Below are 23031 nucleotides of genomic sequence, written 5' to 3'. Positions count from 1 at the left end.
GCTGAGGGGCAACCTTATAGAGGTTTACGAAATCATGAGGGGCATGGATAGGATAAATAGACAAGGTATTTTCCCTGGGGCGGGGGAGTCCATAACTCGAAGGCATAGGTTTATGGTGAGGGGGAAAGATATAAAAGAGACCTAAGGGGCAACCTTTTCATGGAGGGGGTGGTACGTGTATCGAATGAGCTGCCAGAGAAAGTGGTGGAGGCTGGTACAATTGCAACATTTAAGAGGCATTTGGATGGGTATATAAATAGGAAGGGTTTGGAGGGATATGGGCCGGGTGCTGGCAGGTGTGACTAGATTGGGTTGGGATATCTGGTTGGCATGGACGGGTTGGACTGACGGGTCTGTTTCCGTGCTGTACATCTCTATAACTCTGTGACTCTATGACATACCAAGTTAATGTTTCGGGTCTGAGGAAGGTTCACTGGATCCAAAGCGTTAACTCTGATTTCTCTTTGCAGGTGCTGCCAAACCTGCTGAGCTTTTCCAGCAACTTCAGTTTCTGTTTCTGACTTACAGCATCTGCGATTCTTTCGGTTTTGATTGAGCATTCTGATATGTTGGTCTCCAATAAAAGATCGCTGGTTTTCTCTTTCTACCTTCAGTTTACAATCCGTAAGGAAGCAACAAGTCAGTTTGTTAATCAGTCTGTTATACAGTCAGCAATGAATTCACGAAAATAGTAACCTGCGTACGCATATAACTCAGACTCCTAGCTCTTGTGGCGCAGTTGTAGTGTCCCCACACCTGAGCCTAAAGGCCCAGGTCCAAGTCAAAGATCTTCCAGCGATGTGTCAAAAAACATCTGAACAGGTTGATTAGAAAATATCTATAAGTCAGACTATATATTTAAGTCTAAGATGTCATATTAGTGGACTTACTTTGAGGAAAGATATATGATTTTTATAGACAAGAATACCATTTATACAGTTTGCATTTTAAAGTAGTGGTTTAAGGGGTTGGTTACTTTTGTGAAAAGTTTAAAAAAAAGCTCGGAACTGAGTATGTGTGAGAGAATATGGAGTCCCTGAAATGTTCAGGAAATTTTGTTTTTATCCTGGTGGTTGATAACAGGTGAAGTAAACTTTGAATACTAATAGATTGTTTTTGATTTAGGATAATCAAGGACTGAATTTTAGCTTTGAAAGCCAAGCTTTGAAGAGTTCAGAGAAGATTGATTAGGATCAGAAGTGAATATAGTTTCTCAGCTGGAAATGAGTGTGAAACAGTTTAGGGAAAGCTCAATTACCTCAGTAGAAAGTTTAATTTGTCAGAATATTGCCTATATTTGTTTAGTTTGATGAAATAATCTTGTCCCCATTGATGCTGTTAGGTCTTCTCCTTCATGGTACTGAGTTTTTTCATCACCATTCGTTTGTCAGTGTATCTGCCACAAAATGCATTCAGTCCAAGTTGACTTCTTGTGCAAATTTCAAAAGTATCACGCTGTGACAATGTCACCAGAATGTTTTGGTGTCTATTTTTGAAAATGAGTTTCAGGAATTAAGACCATCTTAGTATATTGACATTTTGATTTTAAACGGTTTGTTAATAAACCCATTTTGTGTAACAAGCCAACTGCACCAAGTTGCTTCTTTTAAATATAACAAGTGTTATGTCAGTTGCTTCCCGAAGTTCAAAAGAATCACATAATTAGACTTTAAGTGCTGAAACTGTTTAAATGTTGAAATATTTTTAAATGTTCCTGATGTTTTCTGATTCATGACAGAGTTTGCATTTAGTGAAATGTGTTAAGCTTGAATTGAATTCTGTTTAGGAGATAAAAGCAAGAAAATGCAAAAGAAAACCTCGGCTGGTCAGGCAGCATTTGTGAGAGTTGTGTTTCAGGTCAATGATATTTCTTCTGGTTCTGAAATCATTACTTTGTTTTTCTTTATGAACGGTTTCTGACCTGTATTTTAAGTTTATTTTTTCAGTTGACTGGTCCTTATTTCAGAGTTCCAGCATCTGTAGAAATCTGCTTTTGTAGTATTTATGAGACCATAGCAATGGTAAACAATTAGTTTCTGCTTAATATGAAAGTTGCCATCTGATTGTTTGGTTGGCTTGGAGACATTGAAACTGATTTGACAAACTCGCCTAACAACAGACTTTAAATTCCATGAATTGAATTAGTGATTAAGTAATGCAAGATGGACTTAAAGTATGAAATGTAAGAACATTTCTTGGCATGGAGTGAAAAAAAATCAGAAAATTAAGAAGTGAGTGGAGTTTGATCACCTCACAACCTCGCACATAAACAAGTTATATTCTCATAATTTATTTGCTATGTTATAACTGTATTAGAAACAAAAAAAAACCTGAAGATGCTGGAATCCAAAGTAGAGAGGCAGGAGGATGGAAGAACATAGCAAACCAGGCAGCATCAGGAGGTGGAGAAGTCAACATTTTGGGTGTAATCCTTCTTCAGGGCTGGGGGTGGGGGTAGGGGAGCTGCAAACAGGGAGAGGGCTAGGGCGAGGGTTTTGGGTGGGGAAGGGGCAGAATGGTGAGGTAGTAATAGAGTATGACCTGGTTGGTCAACGGAAGGAATGAAGCTGTTAACTGTATACTTTAAAAAAATTTTTTGCTTCATTTATAATTAAGAAAATATGCATCGTTTTTCGAAAAAAAATTGCATTCAGTCTGAGTTTTCAAGATCAAAGCTAATATCATTTGCTTAGGATTACAGAAAACTTGTTCTATTCAGTATATTTTGGGTCAGTCAATCACTTATTTAAATCAAGCAGAGTATTTTGTACCTCTCAAAAAGAAACCCATTGTATCCTGATGTCTGGAAATTCTTTTTGTTGTCAGTTAATCCTTCAGGTACTGTCTTATACAATCTACCATAGTATCTCAGATCTCTTTCTTCACATGTTCATTCTAGACTGATGTCTTCTCTCTGACTAATATCAGAGTCATGTGATCAGGTACATTATCATTATTTGCATGAATCTCATTATACCACAAATAATTATTTCACCAAGCTGACAATGGAATTGAACAAGGCCTATGTCATAGTAATTTATGATTGTATTTATGATTTATATCTTTTGTAGCTTTAAAGCAACATAACTTTAGTAATGTGGGCAGAAATCTTTGATTGAATTTGTCTTGTGCAGTCATATTCATTTGCAGGAAGTGGATCTCCTTATGAAGAGAAATCAAAAATATACAAAAGTAGATGGAATAAGTCAACAGGCAAAAATTTGGCAGCTGAAGTATAATGTGAACTGGTTCACTTTGGCAAGAAGAAAAGGAGTAGGATGTTATTTAAAGGGAGATTGACTGACTCACCATTGAGTTATTGAGAAGGAAAGTAGAGTTGAGGCTACAATTTAATCAGCCATCATAAAATCAAAAAATGAAGCAGATTCAAGCGGCACAATTGCCTATTTCTGTTCCTAAACCAAACATTCACATCAATGTTATTAGCACAGCCAGTAATTATTGCCTCCAGAAGCTAGTGGTGTGTCACTACCTTGAAAGATTTGAGAGCTTAGAATGAGGGGAGTCTTAAAGTGTCGTTTGATCAAAGTCCAGGAACACTGTACCAAATTACCATTAAGAAACTTTTAATTTCCCCGAGTTTTCCAGTCTTTTCATGGGGACGGCAGGACAGGAAACACTGCTGTCCTGTGGTCCATGAGCTTGGACCGAAGTTTAGGTCTTTGTCATCAAGGAGTTTGTTCCTAAGACAGTCAAAGGCTGCATTGGCTCAGGTGATGTTGAACTCCATCATTGATGCCGATGAAAAACGTTCGACCCGGCTCCCAGTTTATGAGCTATAGGTAACAGTGTTATCCGCCTTTCTGTAATTGTTGTATACATGGGCAAACTGTGTCAGATATCTGAAGTCCCTAGATAAATATCTCCTGCAAAATTTGCAAGTCTAATTGTAAAATAGGCACTCTAGTGTTTGTGTCGTCTCTCAGACCAACATTCCCAGCTTTGAGACACTGGCCACTGCCAATCCACTGCATTAAGTGAGCCACATTGTCGACTTGTTTTACAAAAGACTTCCAAATGAGCTCAGTACTTTGAACTACATCATGACTAATGGTTACCAAAAGTGCCAAAGAAATACTTGAAGAATATCATCAAAGCCTCTGTAGAAAGATTGAACGATCCCCATTGATTCATGAATGCTATTTGCCCACTAAGACCACTGAAATTGGAGCAGAAACATTTGCATAAGTGCCAACCTTTGTGAACATCTCTGACAGATTCAAGTAGATACCAAGTGAAAACCCACCACCTGCCTCATCAGACATCTTCTTGTGGCTGGGTGTGTGATTGTTTAGTTACATCAGGACTGGAAGTGACTTCATTTCACTCCAGAGTTTTGGGTAATACAGGAGTGTTTAAGAAAAAGAGGATGATTGAGTAGAAAACAGAGATGATAATTGTAATTTGGACAAGCTGAGTGAGTGGCCAAATGCAGGACAGATGAAGTATAATGTGGATAAATGTTGAGGTTATCCACTTTGGGAGCAAAGACAGGAAGGCAGATTCTTATCTGAATGATGATAGATTGGGAAAGAGGGAGTTGTAACAAGACTTAGTTGTCCTTGTACATCACTTGCTGAAATTACGCAGTCAGTAAAGAAGGCAAGTGGTTTGGTGGCCTTCATGACAAGAGAATACAAAAACGTGAGCAAGGATGTCTTGCAACAATTGTACAGAACCTTGGTGAGACCTCACTTGTAGCATTGTGTGCAGTTTTTGGTCTCCCAATCTAAAGAAGAATGTTCTGGCTGTGGAGAGAGTGCAAGAAGACATACTAGATTTACTAGACTGATTGCTGGGATGATAGGATTGACATATGAAGAAAGACTGGATCAGTTAGGATTATATTCACTAGAATTTAGATGAGTGAGTTGGGGGATGTCATAGAAACTTTTAAGTTCTAACAAGAATAAGCAGGATAAATGCAGGAAAGATGTTCCCAACAACTAGCAAAGTCCAGAATCAGAGGTCACAGTCTAAGGAAATGGGCTAGGCCATTTAGGCCCAAGATGAAGAGAAATGTCCTCACCTAGAGAGTGTTGAGTGAAATAACTGCACACAGGCCAGTATCACATCACCAAGTCACCCTTTATATGTATGCACAGTATACTGATGAAATTCTAATCTCCTCATTATATATATATTTTTCCTATGACCAAGTCACCTTTTTTTAAATTTGTGCAGAGTACACTGGTTGTGGCCAGCCAGCTCACAGTCAGTCCTCAACTGAGGTAATTCTAATCTCCTTGTTATATATTTTTTCCTTTTTAAAAATTTCTCCCAGCCCCCATTTCATCTCCTCGTTATATTGGTCACCCAGGGCTTTCCTGATCGGACCAGGTTAAAAATCGCAATCAATGCCTTTGTAGTCAACCTGGTTCCAATCACTACAGTGAGCTTGTGGAATTTTCAGCTACAGAAATGATTGAGGCCAAAACGTTTAATGATTTCAAGAAGGAGTTGGATATAGCACTTAGGGTGAAGGGATTAAAGGACATGGGGAAAGTATGAATACGTTATTGAGTTGGACATTTGGCTGTAGTCACAATGAATGACCAAGTGGGATCAAGGGGCCAATGGCCTATGTCTACTCCTAATTTTATTATCACCTGAAGAAGGAGCGCTGCTCCAAAAGCTAGTGTGCTTCCAATTAAACCTGTTGGACTATAACCTGGTGTCGTGTGATTTTTAACTTTGTACACCCCAGTCCAACACCGACATCTCCAAATCACACCTAATTTTCTATGTTTTCTATTTTTGACAGGACTTAACTGATGTTTAAATTCTCAGTCTTAAGAATCTAATAATCTCTTGCTTGAGGCTGCATACAATTGAGCTTAGACTTTCTCAGCTTCAGGTAACCTCTTCAGGGTTTTAACTGCACACTTCAGGCCTAGAACCTCTTAACTATTCCCCTTCCATTGAAGTAACCTAATTCTTAACAATTCTCAACCATCTCCCTTCTACTGGAGAAACTCTTGTGCACATCCATCTTCAACCAAGACATCTGCAAAGGTGAAACCAAAATAGCTTTCCAAGCTGGGTGTCTTTTTTTTCCCCTTAAAACAATGAAATTGTTGTTCATTGAAGTCCAATGTTCTTCTGCACTGGGAGAGTTTTTGAGTGTGAAAACAAATAATATAAACAAGCTCTTATTAGCCTCCAATTATACTTGTCACATTTTGTTTTTAAGAAACTGTGACTTCAAAAACCCTTTCAATTTAATTATTTTATACACACACACACACACACCATTAGTTCAATGTGCAAGCTGTAAAATGCATATTTCTTATTCATTCACGGGATGTGGACATCAGTGGCTGGGCCAGCATTTATTGCTCATTCCTAAATGTCCAGAGGGCATGAAAAAGTCAATCACCTTGCTTTGTATTTGAAGTCAAATGTAGGCCAGACCAGATCAAAATGGCAGATTTCTTTCCCTAAGTGATTTTAGTTAACCATTGGGTTCTTATGACAATTGACAGTGGTTACATGGTTGCTATTAGATTAGTTTTTTTTTAAATTCCAGACTTTTATAATTTCATCAACTGCAGTAGTGGTCCTCAGATCATTGACGTGGGGCTCTGGATTGCCAAATACTACAGTGGCATTACAAAATACTTAAGGTACAAAATACAAATTTTGTACCTTAAGTATTTGTCACATTTCTAACTTGTGCTTTATATATAGCGGAAAGTATTAATAATTTACATAGATGATTTAGAGTGGGGGGGGGGAATTTTATAGAAACATATAAAATTATGAAGGGAATAGATAAGATAGAAGCAGGGAGTTTGTTTTCATTGGCGGGTGAAGCTAGAACTAGGGGGCACAGCTTCAAAATAAGGGGGAACTGAGTTGAGGAGGAATTTCTTATCCCAAGCGTTTGTAAATCTGTGGAAATCCCTGCCCAGTGAAGCAGTGAGGCTACCACATTGAATATTTTTAAGTCAAAGATAGATTTTTGAACAGTAAAGGAATTAAGGGAAAAGGTGAGTGGGCAGGTAAGTGGAGCTGAGTCCATGAAAAGATGAGCCATGATGTTATTGAATAGTGGGCAGGTTCAAGGGGCCACATGGCCTACTCCTGTTCCTGTTTCTTATGTTTTATGTTCGAATGTCAGGAGTGAGTCATTAGTGCAGAAATACCTTGACTCTAGCTTGATGTTGGAGCTGCAGTAGCTATGTACCTCGATCAGTTCAGTTTTCTGTCAATAGTGACCACTCGCATCTTAATTGGGGGAGTTGGCTGATAATGCCATTTGAATGCTGAGGGAGGTGATTAGACTGTATTGTGTGTTGATGATCATTGTCAAGTGCTTAACGCTTTGCAATCTAAACCTCCGTGTTGCCCACATGTTGCTGCAGAAGAATATGAAATGCAATTATCAGAAAATTCCCGACGTCTGAGAGTATTTAGCTATGATTCAGGAAACGGACCAATAATCCATACTAATATAGAGTTTTAAGTCTTTGGGAATTCTGGCTGCAACATTGATATTTTGAAATACAGTATCGACCTGCTGAACCTTTGGCAGTTACACACTGAGAATCTGATGGAAAAGTATCACTCCTGCAGGAAGTTGACATCCAAAGTGTTAGTGTATCATGTCCTCAAAATTTCAGGTGATAATGAATTGTGACTGATACTAATTTAGTGTAATGTATTAATTTCTGATGTGTCAAAAACTATCTTCAATTATCCTGACACAACCTATTTCACACATTAATTAATTCAGGAGAGCACATATTAAAAGGAGGTATTAACATAATTATGTTCATATAATTTTCACTGTTTAGAAACTGATGCATTTTAATTTCAAGTTAATCAAGTCCAATAGGTTACCTTATTTTCTCATTTTGTGGTCTTCATCAATGTGTTTTATTTTTTTAAATAATCCCATATTTTGCCGTCCTGTGTACAATGACATAAAATATCTCAATGTACTTTTCTGTTATGCAAAAAAGATATTTTGTTGCTCAAAGTTTTTTTAAAAATGACCAGCGATTAGATTGAAAATATCCTAATTTTAATCAGTATTCAACTCTTTCAAAATAAAAAAAACTGAGGTGTTTTATGTTTTAAATAGACACAAAGCACAGCCAAGCATGAGGTATGCTTATATTCACTGAGAAATACCGGTTCTTAGGCAATTTATTTCCTTCTTTAGAGTTAGGCATTGATATATTTAAAACACTGTTGCTCAATTCAGGTTTCACTGTCATGTCACCTGTGGTGCAGTTGTACTGCAATTACTTTCTGTGGTTAAATTGGGCGTTATGATGAATTTAAAGAAGTGCACACCCCTACAGTTTAGTTATAAAGTGTGTTATTGGGAACTCAGTTTAATTAGTTAATAATACTCTAAGAGTGGGAACTCAGTACTGCATATTAATAAATTAATATGTACAGATTTTGAAAGGCAGGATAAATAGTCATGAAAACACCATGTTCATTCTTTACTTCCCAGAAAACAAGTTTTAGTTAAATATGAGAAAAAAAAACTGGTGCTGTCAAACCTCTATCAATTTTATAATTACTGATGTTTGATAGGTCATTCAATCATGAGCCATTTCTTTCAGAGTTTTTTCGAACCATAGATTTTTTTTTGGAGGGTAACCAAATTAGGTTTATGGAAGGCCATCATTCAGAGACCTCAGAGACGGGGGAAAATTCTGGGAAAGAACTGACTCGCATCATACTTTGGCACCTGAATGATTACTAAGTAAATTTACAGAAGTTTTGAGATCAAATCATTTGACATCCGATTTGTTATGAAGAGGTACCATGATGCTTGGGAAGGAAAACCTGAAATGCAAAGTGGCAAAAAAAAAAATTAAGGTTAAGGAGGGAAGGCAAAAATCAAAACAAAATTAAAAAATAGTTTGAATTGCAGTATGCTAAAACTTATTTTATGTACATTGTTGAATAATGATTTGATATACAATGAAATGTGAACAGTTTTGGTACTGGGAAGACAGATTTGTTTTATTTTACTATGATCCAACATTCTAAGTTTGGCTATTATCCAACCAGTGTAATTTACCTTCTTGATTAGTAAGGGGTCAAGGATTACTGGGAGAAGGTATGAGAATGGTGTAAAGAAACGTATCAGCCATGATAGAATGGTGGAGCAGACTCACTGGGCAAAATGGCCTGATTCTACTCCTCTACCTCATGGTCTTATGATCTATCTCTTTTTCTCCACAGGAATCTTTTGGACAAAGATACATTCTCAAAATCTGATCCATGTGAGTACATAGTTTTTTTATTAATTGATTGCAAGATTAAATTATTAAGTGTGTTTTGTAATAAATGCAATAAACATTTGACAATTTTGGATGTTATAAAACAGAATCCTTGTCAATTGTAAGAGAAATATAATCAAACTTCAAAGAGGATAGTATTATGGAATGGGCAGTCAAGGAGCAGATGGAATCTAATACAGGAAAGTGTGAAGCAATACATTTTGGAAGAAGATTATGGACAGAGAATATAAAATGAAAAACATGATTTTAAATAGGGTACAAGGACCCTGATATACATGGATAAATAATTGTAGCACCCAGTATGGTTGAGAAAACTGTTTGTAAAGCATATAACATTCCTGCTCCTTGGTTGCTGTCTGACCTGCTGTGGTTTTCCAGCACCACACTCTTGACTCTAATCTCCAGCATCTGCAGTACTCACTTTTGCCTTTATTATTAGCAACATTGAATATAAAAACAAAGGTGCTGTTTTAAACTTGTATAAAACCTTGACTCAGCCTCAGTTGGAGTATTTTGTGTAGTTCTGCGCCCCGCAGTTTTGGAAAGAATTGAAGGCACAAGAGAGAATATCAAAAAGATTCATGAGAATGTTTCCATTGGTGAGAAACTTCAGTTTAGATTGATAAGCTGGGGACTATTTGCCTTGAAGAAGATTAGGAGGAGTTATGGCAAATGTCATGAACAGTCCAGAGAGGTCAGGTACGGGGAAAATGTTCCCATTGGTGCAAGGTTGAAAATCGTTCACATTACAGAAGATGAAGTGCTGGAAGTCTTAGAAAATGTAAAGATAGATACATCTCTCAGACCTGATCAAGTGCGTCCCAGGAAGTTGTGGGAAATTAGGGAAGAAATTGTGGGGGCCCTAGTAGAAATTTGATGAATGCAGGTACAGTTAAAAATTTTAAAATACATTTTGATAAGTTCATGAATAGGAAAGATTTGGAGGACTATGAGCCAAATGCAGGCAGTGGGACTGGTATAGTTTGGGAATACGGTCGGTGTGACTGGTTGGACCAAAGGGTCTATGCTATGACTCTCTGACCCTAAGAGCACATAATTTAAGGAAATTTTAAAACCGAAAGGGGAAAAGTGAATGGTTCATATCTGGAATCTAATGCTTCACTGTGGTGGGGGGAGGTTGAATTGTGACATTCAAGAGCAAATTAGCTTATTATCTGAAAACAATGACTATGTAACATTGTGGACTAAAAGAAAGAAAGGGGAGTGGCACGAGGTAAATTGTTCCAATGGAGAACCAACATGGACATGATGGGTTGAATGGTTTTTTTTCTGTGTTGTAATAATTCTACAATTTTATGATTTAACTAGTGTTTGTTATGTTCTCAGCAATATTTCTGTAGTTTGTCTCCGCTAAAATATGGAGAAATAACTTCAGTTAGATTCATCAATTAGCATGTGAATCTTGGGCATTTCATTAAATCAGAATTTAAAAAAGAGGTTTGGATGTGGGTGGGGTGAACAACAAAATGACGGAGATCAAATACCAACAGTGAAGAACTTCATATTGCATGTAGGGCACCTCAGATCTGAGAATCTGAAAATCAAACATCTGTATGAAGGTCCATACATGAATTTTAATTGAATAATATTAAAGAAAATCTGGACAATTCCGTTAGGTCTTGCAGTATGTCTCCAGACTTGTACCAGCATTACAGCAGTGGTTTTCGTTTAAGCTTGTCTGATCAAAGCTCATTGTACAGTGCTCGATCGCTTTAGCCTATAGGTAGAGTTGGTGAGTAATCAAGTGTCTGACTTCTGACTCTGAGCATTCAACAGGGAGACTAGGCAGGTTGCTTATAGATATCACGACATATTGATTGAAAATTTTATGATATGTTAAGTCATGTAACTAATTCTATATTACTGAACTAAATAGGATTAGAGTATGTGTTTCCAATGCTAAAAATAGCAGCCAGAGTCTACACATGCACAGATGGCGCATATGACCTTAGTCAGCAGCAATGGAACTTGTATTACCAGTATTCATCTGTGCGTGCATGACGACGTCACAACACCTACAAATCCATATGTGGTGCAATGCTCTGGAACATGTGTACATGTGCAATGATGTTGCGTTCTGCATGTGCACCACAGTCAGCATGGAGATGTGTCTGTGCCTGAGCAGCTAATTCCACAATATGATGTCTGGCAACATCCGCTTGTGTACAAGGCCAAGAAAGGGGAAGTGGATGCATGTTAGCAAGCAAGCATGGATGGGTAAATTGATCCATTGATCTCATCATTGTGCATGTGTGGACTGGAGTTTGAAGACTAAAATCAATCAGGATTTGTGTCATGAGTCACAGCTTTTTGCTCAGATTAGATGGTTAACCCGTAAAGATGGGAATTTTCCTTTCTGTACATATGTGGTCATTGCGTCACCTAACAATGGTCAATTTAAAAATGCAGCTGAATGAGCTATACAGGGGGTCCCTGATTCTACGGACGTCTGACTTAATGAACTTTTGAGCATGATCTCATACAGGGGTGTAATTGTAAAGACCTGGATACGAATGTTTCCTGTACTTATGGCTCCTTTTATATTGGAACGTGTTCGCAACCCAGAGACCAACTGTATAGCAATTCAATCCAAGCATAAAAGCCATTTCATTTACCACTCGATCCCATGTCTCAAGTAACCCTACCCCTTGACCCCAACTGACCAAACTTGGCCTGAATTTCCCATGCTCAAACCACCTGACATGAATCTGAAAGTTTGGATCTTCTGACTCAATTACCTGAATAGCTAACCAGGAATGGATAGAAGGATTCAAACCTTCTGTAACTCCTGGCTAACTATCAAACTGATCCCTTCACTCCCCAACCCACCTCAGCAACCCGCTAACCTGACCTATACCATCATTAAAGTGCAACCCTGCTCTTGTCAGCTATGCTCCCATTAACCTGCCACCTTCACCTATCCCACCTATGCTATCTTGCCCCCCTTACATCCCCACCTGCTACCCTGCCCCCCTCACCTACTTACTTTACACACTTCTCTCCATAGTTTGTCAAAGTACCTTTGGGACCTTAAAACCCCGGAATACAGAACCTACTACTGTAAAAAGGGGGCGTGGCTTGGCCTCCAACACTGATTATACACTTCGCTGGAACACCCCCAGAACAGGTACACTCCGGATTTCTCAGGAAACCAGATTCAGAAGCTCAGGCCAGAAATGTGGAGCGTCTGGGCAAGGTAAGAAAAGGAGGAATAGAGTAGTTATCCAGTAATTGCCATTCCTTGGAAGGTTCAGTCTTTTACCTAATAAGGAACAAAAATGGATAAGATAAACTGTCTGATTTATTTATAAGATAGCATTTATTTTAATTTTGGATTTTGATTTGAAGTTAACTTGTAAGTATTTCTATAGCCACAGTGACTTTTTAAAAGTTGTTTTTGAGAGCTACTTTGGTAGCACTAATGGCTTTATAACTTAGTAAGGTAAACCATTGTGCTTTAATGTATGTTAGACATTTCCATACTTAAGAGCTTTTTTTTTAATTTCAGGAAATCACCTGAAATTTGATGTTTTCAAGTTTTACTTGTCTTGGGTAGTTTGGTGATTTTTATTTTGGAGATGGTTATATAGAGCAGTACAGTTGAGAAAGACAAAATTTATACTAAAATCTGAATCCTATCAAGAAAGGAGATAGTCCCAAACCAGAAGTGTTGTGATAAAACCCTGAAGAGGTTACTTGAAGATGATTATGTTTAGGCTCATGCATATGATAGCTTTTTGCTGGTGGTATCAGCATTTTCAGTCTAGAACTTAATGTCAAACTTGCCTCAAACCAATTGAATTGTTCGCTGATCTGAGTACTGCAAAAGAAAAGCTTTTGAATACGATATGATGAAATTTTTTGTAACTTGTCAAGGAATGTTTTGGTATTCTGAGGTTATACTTTTGCTGTGTGTTTAAAACTTTTGAATTTATGTTAAAAGTAGATTGTTTGGTTTATTCTATTTTGTCTTTGTTTCTTTTGATTAATTTCTGATCTATTGTTTAAACAAAATATGCAATATTGCATGTCTATGTTTCAGTGAGAGATAGTCTCATTAAAACTAGAAGGAAACAAACATAAAATATTTTCTATTGAGCCATGGGATCTGGCATGTGCAGTAATAACATCAACTGGAATCACAACAAATGATTCAAATGCCTGTGACAAAGGTAGAACCTTTAACAAACTGCAACCTATTCAGTCACTCAGGCAATTAGCTGACAGTAATCCCAGAATGAATTGGGAAATGAGCCCTAATTAGTACTTCTAGTTTTACTCAAATTATTGGAATGCAAGGCAGGATTTTGATCCGATTCTGGAGCATGGGACAAAAAAATGTTTGTAATTAGCTTGAAGACGATAATCAATGCAGTTTTCTCATGTTTTATTCACAATGATTTTGAGAACAGCTTTTGCAATTGATAACATATTGAGACAAAATGTAAATGACCATTCATTGGAGTTGATTAGTTTTCTCCTATGGAACAATTTAAAATCAACTGGCTGGTCTTGCTATTTGGTAAACATTTCTAAACTTCTAATTTATTTTTATATATCGAGCTCCAAATAAATTAAATAAAGGTATTGGTGAAATTGATTTTGAAGTCATTTTAATAGCTTAGAATGCTTCAGACCTTAACACTTCCTGGATGCATTTATGCCCAAATTCAGGCACCTTCTTGAATATCATTAATAAAATTTTAATCAGGCTAAAAGGAAAACAAGCTCACAAAATGAATTGCTGAGTGATTTTTCCCTGATGAAAGAATTTCTTGAAGGAAATAAACAAATTCAATCTGGTTGCAACTTGCTGTATGACCATGTATTGCATCTTTGACTAATTCCACTATGAGAGCAGAATGTTTACGAATCTAGACTTGCCCATTTTAAACTTTCTCTATAAAATCTCTTCCTGCCTTTGTACATCTTTTCAAACGTCTCAAAACCTGTCTGTTCACACGAAAGTATAGCCAATCCATCTAAATTTTCTCTATTTGATATTCAATCACTTGTCTGTTTCTTAAAACACTGAGCCACATAAGCTATTATATCAGATAACCAAATGCTGGGTTAGTGAGAGAGGATTTCAAAGAAGTGCCTTTAAAGAAGGAAAATCAGGTAGGGAGGTATATGAAGTGAATTCCAAAGACTAGGGTTGAAATAACTGAAGACACAACCATCAGTAACAGAGGGCTTAAAATCAGGACTGTTTGATGCCAGAATTAGAGAGCATTAAAGGACTAGAGCAGGTTTCAGAGATGTATAGAAGATATTAAAGCTTAAAGCTCTTTTTGTATTTGAACATGCATGGTAGCTGAGTTGATGGCACAGATAGGAACAAATTAATATGATTTGCTAACTATTGCAGTGATATTGTTGCAGGGTGACCAGGAATAGGGACTCAATATTCAAGGGTACTCCAGAAAAATAGACAAAAAGGAAAAGGAGATGGGAATGTTGACCATGATTTGGACAATTCAACCCGTTTACGTATTTAAAACACTTTACCCAAGTACTGTTGTCGGAGAGAAGGATAAAGAGACACATAATTCGTTTTGCAGTTCAACTCGATTTTAATAACAAAATATTCCTTATCAAAAACACGAAGTGAGCATTTCCCAACTTCCCACAACATTTACACTCCATATACTTCTATCTTACTGAGAAAGGACATTACCCATAATGTTCCATGTTTTTGAGCTGGGCAATTGGAATCTCCTTCCTCTCTGACGTAGGGCTGGTTCTCATCCACGAAGGTATGTTTCGCAGGTCAAGGCAGATCTTCTCCTGGGTTTCCTTGAGTCGTCTCATGGTTTTACGCCATGAGTAATTGCTGCGAGTCTTCGCTGAGGGGATAGCTTCCGTATGTATGGTTTTACCATCCCCACCCTGCCCCCTGGACCTTCCAGAATGTTATTTGGCTTTTGGCAAATGGAGTTTAATTCAATGGGGTTGACCCTTCACTGTTGTCATGATAAGGAGGTGTACATAGAACATAGAAAAATACAGCGCAGTACAGGCCCTTTGGCCCTCAATGTTGCGCCGATCCAAGCCCACCTAACCTACACTAGCCCACTATCCTCCATATGCCTATCCAATGCCCGTTTAAATGCCCATAAAGAGGGAGATTCCACCACTGCTACTGGCAGGGCATTCCATGAACTCACGACTCGCTGAGTAAAGAATCTACCCCTAACATCTGTCCTATACCTACAACCCCTTAATTTAAAGCTATGTAAAATTCACATCCTCAAACATTGGCTCGAAGTCAAGGTGACAAACAGTCTGATCAATGGTTCTCCCAAATACAACCCTTGGGCTAGTTGTAACAGGTTCCTCCTGCAGCTTGTGACCTCTTTGACCTTGGTTTCCACTGTTCTCTGTAGCTGACCATTCCTGGCTGCTGTTTAATTTAACTTGCTCAATTTTCTATCAGGCCTGATTTTTTTTTCCATTTGTGAGTCAATTTAGACTCTGGATTAGTGGTGCTGGAAGAGTACAGCAGTTCAGGCAGCATCCAAGGAGCAGCGAAATCGACGTTTCAGGCAAAAGCCCTTCATCAGGAATTAAAGGCAGAGAGCCTGAAGCATGGAGAGATAAGCTAGAGGAGGGTGGGGGTGGGAGAAAGTAGCATAGAGTACAATAGGTGAGTGGGGGAGGGGATGAAGGTGATAGGTCAGGGAGGAGAGGGTGGAGTGGATAGGTGGAAAAGGAGATAGGCAGGTAGGACAAGTCCGGACAAGTCATGGGGACAGTGCTGAGCTGGAAGTTTGGAACTAGGGTGAGGTGGGGGAGGGGGAAATGAGGAAACTGTTGAAGTCCACGTTGATGCCCTGGAGTTGAAGTGTTCCAAGGCGGAAGATGAGGCGTTCTTCCTCCAGGCGTCTGGTGGTAAGGGAGCGGCGGTGAAGGAGGCCCAGGACCTCCATGTCCTTGGCAGAGTGGGAGGGGGAGTTGAAATGTTAGGCCATGGGGCGGTGTGGTTGATTGGTGCGGGTGTCCCAGAGGGCATCAATGTGGACTTCAACAGTTTCCTCATTTCCCCTTCCCCCACCTCACCCTAGCTCCAAACGTCCAGCTCAGCACTCAGGCAGTCAGGCAGCATTGGAGGAGGAGGAGACTCGATGGACTCTGAGTTTCTCTCTCTCTGCACCCCTCTCAGTGAGTCTCTCGCTCACTGCATCCCCCGCCCCCTTCTTCTCCCTGCAAGGTCATCCCCTCTGCCCTGAAGCTCTTCAACCACATCCTAAAGCAGACTCGCTACCACAGCCACATCTCCTTCCTCAGCGCCTGCCTTCAGAATTCACATTCCTGATGAAGGGCTTATGCCTGAAACATCGACTCTCCTGCTCCTCAGAAGCTGCCTGACTGGCAGTGCTCTTCCCCCACCACACGCTTTGACTTTATCAGTGGTCCTCAAAAATATAACGTGAATGCTGAACTGAAAGTTTGTTAATTGACAGTGAAATTGAGAATGCAATAGGAAGAGGGATACAAATAAGGATTTTGAACAAGACTTTTGTGCCATTACTGGGAGGAGTGTGCAGTAAAATAGCATCACTGTGAAGCAGTCTGTGCAGAGTGTACTGCAGGTCAGCATTGCTGTTAATCAGACTGGGAGGAGTGTGCTACAGGTCAGAATAACTGTGGAACAATCTGGGAGGAGTGTGCTACAGGTCAGAATAACTGTGGAACAATCTGGGAAGAGTTTGCTACAGGTCAGCATCGCTGTGAAGCAGACTGGGAAGAGTGTGCTGCAGGTCAGCATTGCTGTTAATCAGACTGGGAGGAGTGTGCTACAGGTCAGTATCACTGTGGAACAATCTGGGAGGAGTGTGCTCCAGGTCAGCATCGCTGTGGAACAGACTGGAAGGAGTGTGCTACAGGTCAGAATAACTGTGGAACAATCTGGGAAGAGTTTGCTACAGGTCAGCATCGCTGTGAAGCAGACTGGGAAGAGTGTGCTGCAGGTCAGCATTGCTGTTAATCAGACTGGGAGGAGTGTGCTACAGGTCAGTATCACTGTGGAACAATCTGGGAGGAGTGTGCTCCAGGTCAGCATCGCTGTGGAACAGACTGGGAGGAGTGTGCTACAGGTCAGAATAACTGTGGAACAATCTGGGAGGAGTGTGCTACAGGTCAGCATCGCTGTGAAGCAGACTGGGAAGAGTGTGCTGCAGGTCAGCATTGCTGTTAATCAGACTGGGAGGAGTGTGCTACAGGTCAGTATCACTGTGGAACAGTCTGGGAGGAGTGTGCTACAGGTCAGAATAACTGTGGAACAATCTGGGAGGAGTGTGCTACAGGTCAGCATCACTGTGAAGCAGACTGGGAGGAGTGTGCTGCAGGTCAGCATTGCTGTTAATCAGACTGGGAGGAGTGTGCTACGGGTCAGTATCACTGTGGAACAGTCTGGGAGGTGTGTGCTACAGGTCAGAATCACTGTGGAACAGACTGGGAGGAGTGTGCTGCAGGTCAGCATCGCTATGAAGCAGACTGGGAGGAGTGTGCTACAGGTCAGCATCGCTGTGGAACACACTGGGAGGAGTGTGCTGCAGGTCAGCATCGCTGTTAATCAGACTGGGAGGAGTGTGCTGCAGGTCAGAATAACTGTGGAACAATCTGGGAGGAGTGTGCTACAGGTCAGCATCACTGTGAAGCAGACTGGGAGGAGTGTGCTGCAGGTCAGCATTGCTGTTAATCAGACTGGGAGGAGTGTGCTACAGGTCAGTATCACTGTGGAATAGTCTGGGAGGTGTGTGCTACAGGTCAGAATCACTGTGGAACAGACTGGGAAGAGTGTGCTGCAGGTCAGCATCGCTATGAAGCAGACTGGGAGGAGTGTGCTACCGGTCAGCTTCGCTGTGGAACACACTGGGAGGAGTGTGCTACCGGTCAGCATCGCTGTGGAACACACTGGGAGGAGTGTGCTGCAGGTCAGCATCGCTGTGGAACAGACTGGGTGGAGAGTGCTACAGGTCAGCATCTCTGTGGAATAGACTGGGAGGAGTGTGCTGCAGGTCAGCATCGCTGTTAATCAGACTGGGAGGAGTGTGCTGCAGGTCAGCATCGCTGAGAATTAGACTTGGGTATTGGACCCATGTGAGAAGGGCAGTGGATGTACGATATAAGAAATTGTGGCAGAAAGCCTTCAGCTTGAATCTACTTATAAGAAGTTTCCTGAAGAAGGGCTTATGCCCGAAACATCGATTCTCCTGTTCCCTGGATGCTGCCTGACCTGCTGCGCTTTTCCAGCAACACATTTTCAGCTCTACTTATAAGAAACAAAGTGTGATGTTGGAGGAAAACAGGTGGGCATTTCTTCTGTCTATCTTGATTTGCCAAATGGTGACTTATTATAGCTGAAGAGAACAGTGAGGAAATTCGCTTTGAAAGATTTAACTTTCAAATTAATTAGTTAAATAGAATACAGTAAGTATTGGGAGCTGGTGAATGCTGGTGTGGACCATGGTAACCACATTTGGGGAAAGTGTTTACTGCTCAGAAGTGATGAGCAGTGGACACTGTGGGAGATGTACCTGGACACATTTTCAGAGGACAGTCACACCTTATATTAATTACATCACATTTGGTTCTTGGTTCCACTCGAGAGAGTGTGACTGCAAATGAGGCAGACATTGATCTAGAATTTCACTTTGCCCAGAGCTTCAGGCAGTGTCCTTTTCCAATAGCTATGAGGTTTTTGTTCCCATAGCAAACCAGTGCACAAACTCTAGAGAAAATGAGTTAACTGACCAAAGCAGTGTGGTTGAAAGCATCACTCTCAGTGAAGGGAATGAAAGAGAATTGTAATAATATAGAGGATAGCACGTTTTGAGAAATAGATTCACTTCTCTACAACAATGACAGAGACGCAAAGACTCTGTTTTTCCCTGTTACCAAAGTTAAGGACACCTCTTCTGGTCTAGAGAGGAATCTGCAGTGGGAGGGGAGGAATCTAGTTATCATGGTCCAAATTGGTATCAATGAGGTAGGTAGGACTAGGAGAGATGTTCTGCTGAGGGATTATGAGCAGTTTGGGACTATATTGAAAAGCAGGACCGCAGAGATACTAATCTCCAGATTACTACCTGAACCACATGCAAATTTGCATGGGTAAACAAGATTAGAGAGCTTAATGCTTGGTGTAAAAGGTAAGTGTGGAAGAAATGGGTTCCAATTCAAGGAACAAATGTACTGGGAAAAGAGAGCTGTTCTGTTGGGATGAGCTTCATTTGAACTACACTGAAACCAGTATCCTGGTGAATCATATAACTACGGATGAGATAGGGTTTAAAATTAATTAGGAGGGAAGGGTTCAATGAAGAGAAACTTAAAAAAGTCAAAGACAAATGTGAACAGAGATGCAGGCTGGTGAAATGGTGAACAATAATCAGTGTGACAGGAAGGGGTAAAGAAAAGCAGAAGAGCAGGACAGAACCTATAAAGAGATTAAGTAATAATGGTAAGAAGTCAAAGCTTAAAACTCTTTATTTGAGTGCAAACAACATTTTATAACAAGGTGGATTAGTTATTAGCACAAATAGTGACAAATTAATATGACTTGATAACTATTACAGTAATATATAGAGTAGCAAGGATGAGAAATCAATATTCAAGAGTAGTCCAGAAAAATAGGCAAAAAGGAAAAGGAGATGGGGTAGCTCAATTAATAGATGAAGGTGTCAGTGAAGTAATAAGGAGTGATATATCAGGATATGGAGTTAGCTTGGATGGAAATAAGGAATAGCACGTAAAGAAGCATGTGTAGGACTCAACTATAGCCTCCAGTAGAGTTGCCTTACTGTAGAACAAAGTATAAATTGGGAAAAAGTTGAGATGTGCAAGAAGGGCACTACAATTGTCATGGGTGATTTTTATCTGTAGATTGATTGGACAAATCAGATGGGCAAGAGAAAGATGCCACATAAATTGAGTGCTTCAAGGATTGTTTGTTAGAGCATTACCTTGCAGAACCGACTGGGAACAGGCTATTTTAGATCCAGTAATGTGAAATGAGGTAGGATTAATAAGAGTTCTTGTAGTTGTGGAATATTTGGATGTAGGAATCATTAACATGATAGAATTTTGAATTCTGTTTAATGAAGAGCAACTTGGGTCTCAAACCAGTGTCTTCAAATTAAATAAGGGCAATTACAAAAATATGAGGAAGGAACTATCTGAAGTGGCTGGGAAAGTAGACTAAGGGGAAGATCAGTTCATGTACAGTGATAGCCATTAAAGCTGAATTATAACATTCAGCAAAAATGTCATTCCAGTGAAAAAGAGGGACTCAGTGAGATGGTTGTTAACAAAGTTAGTCAAGGAGTGTATCCAATAAAAACAAGCCATACAAGGTGGCAAAAATTGATGGTAGGCCAGAGGATTGAGATTTTTTTTAGGAATGAGCAGTGGATGACTAAAAAGGGCTAATAAAGAGGGAGAAAACTGATGATGAAAGGAAATTTGCAAGAGACAACAAGAATTTCTACAGGTATATAAGAAGTGTACTGAAGGTGATTTTGGCACCTTTAACCAATGCAACTGGGGAATTGATAATGTGAAACAGGGAAATGGCAGATCATTTAAACCAGTATTTTTCATTGATCTTCATGGTGGAGGACACTATGAACATCCCAAAGATATCAGATAAGCAAGATGCTAATTGAAGGAAAGGTCTTATAATAGTTTCTGCCACAAAGCACAGTGGTTTTAAAAAAAACTATTGAGTCTGAAAACAGACTAGTCACTTGGACCTGAAACCTACATCCAAGAGTTTTAAATTAAGTGGTTACAGAGATAGCGGAAACATTGGCCAATATTGTGCAACCGATTGGATTCCAGAAGAGGTCTAGTGGATTGTTGTGATACTCCTCTTCATGAAAGAAAGGACACAGAAGGCCAGTTTGCCTAATATCTATTGTTGGGAAAATACTCGTGCCTATTCTTAAGGAAGAAATAGAAAGGAAATAGAAATTAGAAGAACAAAACACAATGAAACAGAATCAAAATGGTTACATAAAAGGAAAAGCATGTTTTTCAAATTTTCTAGGCTCCTTTGAGGATACAACAAGCAGACTTTATTAAGGGGAACCTGGAGATGTAGTATACTTGAATTTCCAGAAAGTATTCAATGAGGTGCCACAGAAAATGATATTACACAATGTAAGAGATCACAATATTGGGAGTAATGTACTAACATGAATTGAGGTTACTTAACAAACAGAAGACAGAGTGAATTGGGATTAATGGGTCTTTTTCAGGTGGGGAAAATGTAACAGGTAGAGTGCCACAGGTTCAGTCCTAGGGCTTCATTTAGTTATGATGGATATTCATGACTTGGAGGAGGAAGAGGCAAACTGTAATGTATCCACATTTTCTGACAAGACAAAAAATAGGTGCAAAGGCATGTAATGAGAGGACATAAGGAGCCTGCAAGATGATTTGAATAGGTTGAGTGAGTGGGCAAAGACTTTGCAGGTGGATTTTAATGCAAATTGTGTGAGATAATGCACTTTGGTAGGAAGAATTGAAAGGCAGTTTATTACTTAAATGGAGAGAGAGAGAGACACTCCAGCACGTTACATTGCAAAAAATTCTGAGTGTTCTTGTAGTAATGCTGAAATATGAACATGTAGACGCTGCAGTAATGAAGAAAGCAAATGGAATTTGGTCTTTATTGCTAGTGTTTAAATATAGGAAAGACTTGTTATAATTGTGTAGGGTGGTGGTGAGGATAATCTGGGAGTAGTGTCTACAGTTTTTAGGATTTATATAAGGATGTATTAAGATTGGAGGCAGTTCAAAAGAGACTCACTCGACTGATTCCTGCAAAGAAAGGATGGATTTATCGGGAGGGGCTGTTCAGGTTCAGCCTTTATTCATTAGAGTTTAGAAGAATGAGATGGGCAATGTCGGGGCAGGCTTGAGAGGCTGAAAAGCTTAGTTTCTTATTTTCTTATTTTTCTGCCAGAAACATAAGAAATAGGAGTAAGAGCAAGCCTTTCAGCCTCTCAAGCTTCTCTGCCATTCCATAAGAGTGTGGCTCAAATGACCAAGGCTTCAACTGCTCTTGAAGCAAGTACTTCATAACTTTTCACAATATCAAGGAGATAAGGGCTCTCTTCCCCCCTCTTTAAACACATTCAGTTACCCAGCCTTCACAATTCTCTAGGTTGTTAGAATTGCATATTTTCATACCTGTTGGTATTATTCTTCTTAATGAAGTATAGAAGATTCTGAGAGGTTTGACAGGGTAGTTGTGGAGAAGGTACTTTTTCTAGTGTGGCCAGTAGAGGATGTTGTTACAGAATAGGAAGGCACTCATTTAAAACTACGATGTGAAGGAATCTCATCCTTGAGAGTATTGAATGCCTGGAATTCTGAGAACTGTGTCAAGCCCCTTGGAATCTTGTAGATTTTCAATATTTGTTGGTTTTAATTTTCTTTTTGAAATGTACAAGATTCAGAGTATTTTGACACTGAATGTATATAAAGAGGAGTTAGGTAGACCTCAACTCCTCAATATTGCAAAATATTGCAAAAAACTATGAAAAAGAAGTTGAGGCCTTGGTCATATCAGCCACATTCTTCTGGAATGGCAGGGCTGGTTTGAGAGATTGAACACTTGCCCTTGCTCCTATTTGTTATGTTCTTCTTGGGCAGAAAAATAACTGTTGGTATTAAACTCAATTTGTTACGTGTTATGGCTCCAAAA

General features: G+C 39.5%; 1 protein-coding gene across 3 annotated transcripts in view; it reads left to right on the top strand.

The window, feature by feature from the left end:
* The window catches only part of LOC122563195 (copine-8-like), a 664955-nt gene that overhangs the window by 71986 nt on the left and 569938 nt on the right, over positions 1-23031 (top strand). For all 3 annotated transcript variants that reach the window (XM_043716737.2, XM_087973593.1, XM_087973594.1), the window contains exon 3: positions 9232-9272. In XM_043716737.2, the coding sequence (XP_043572672.1) occupies positions 9232-9272 (41 nt within the window). The remainder of the gene's footprint in view (positions 1-9231; positions 9273-23031) is intronic.

Source organism: Chiloscyllium plagiosum, unplaced genomic scaffold (assembly GCF_037043375.1).
Source record: "Chiloscyllium plagiosum isolate Xiang-an unplaced genomic scaffold, Cpla_swu_hap1 HiC_scaffold_26, whole genome shotgun sequence".
NCBI classification, from domain to species: domain Eukaryota; kingdom Metazoa; phylum Chordata; class Chondrichthyes; order Orectolobiformes; family Hemiscylliidae; genus Chiloscyllium; species Chiloscyllium plagiosum.
The sequence above is the reverse complement of the archived record's forward strand: the minus strand, read 5'-3'. Positions and strand labels throughout refer to the sequence as shown.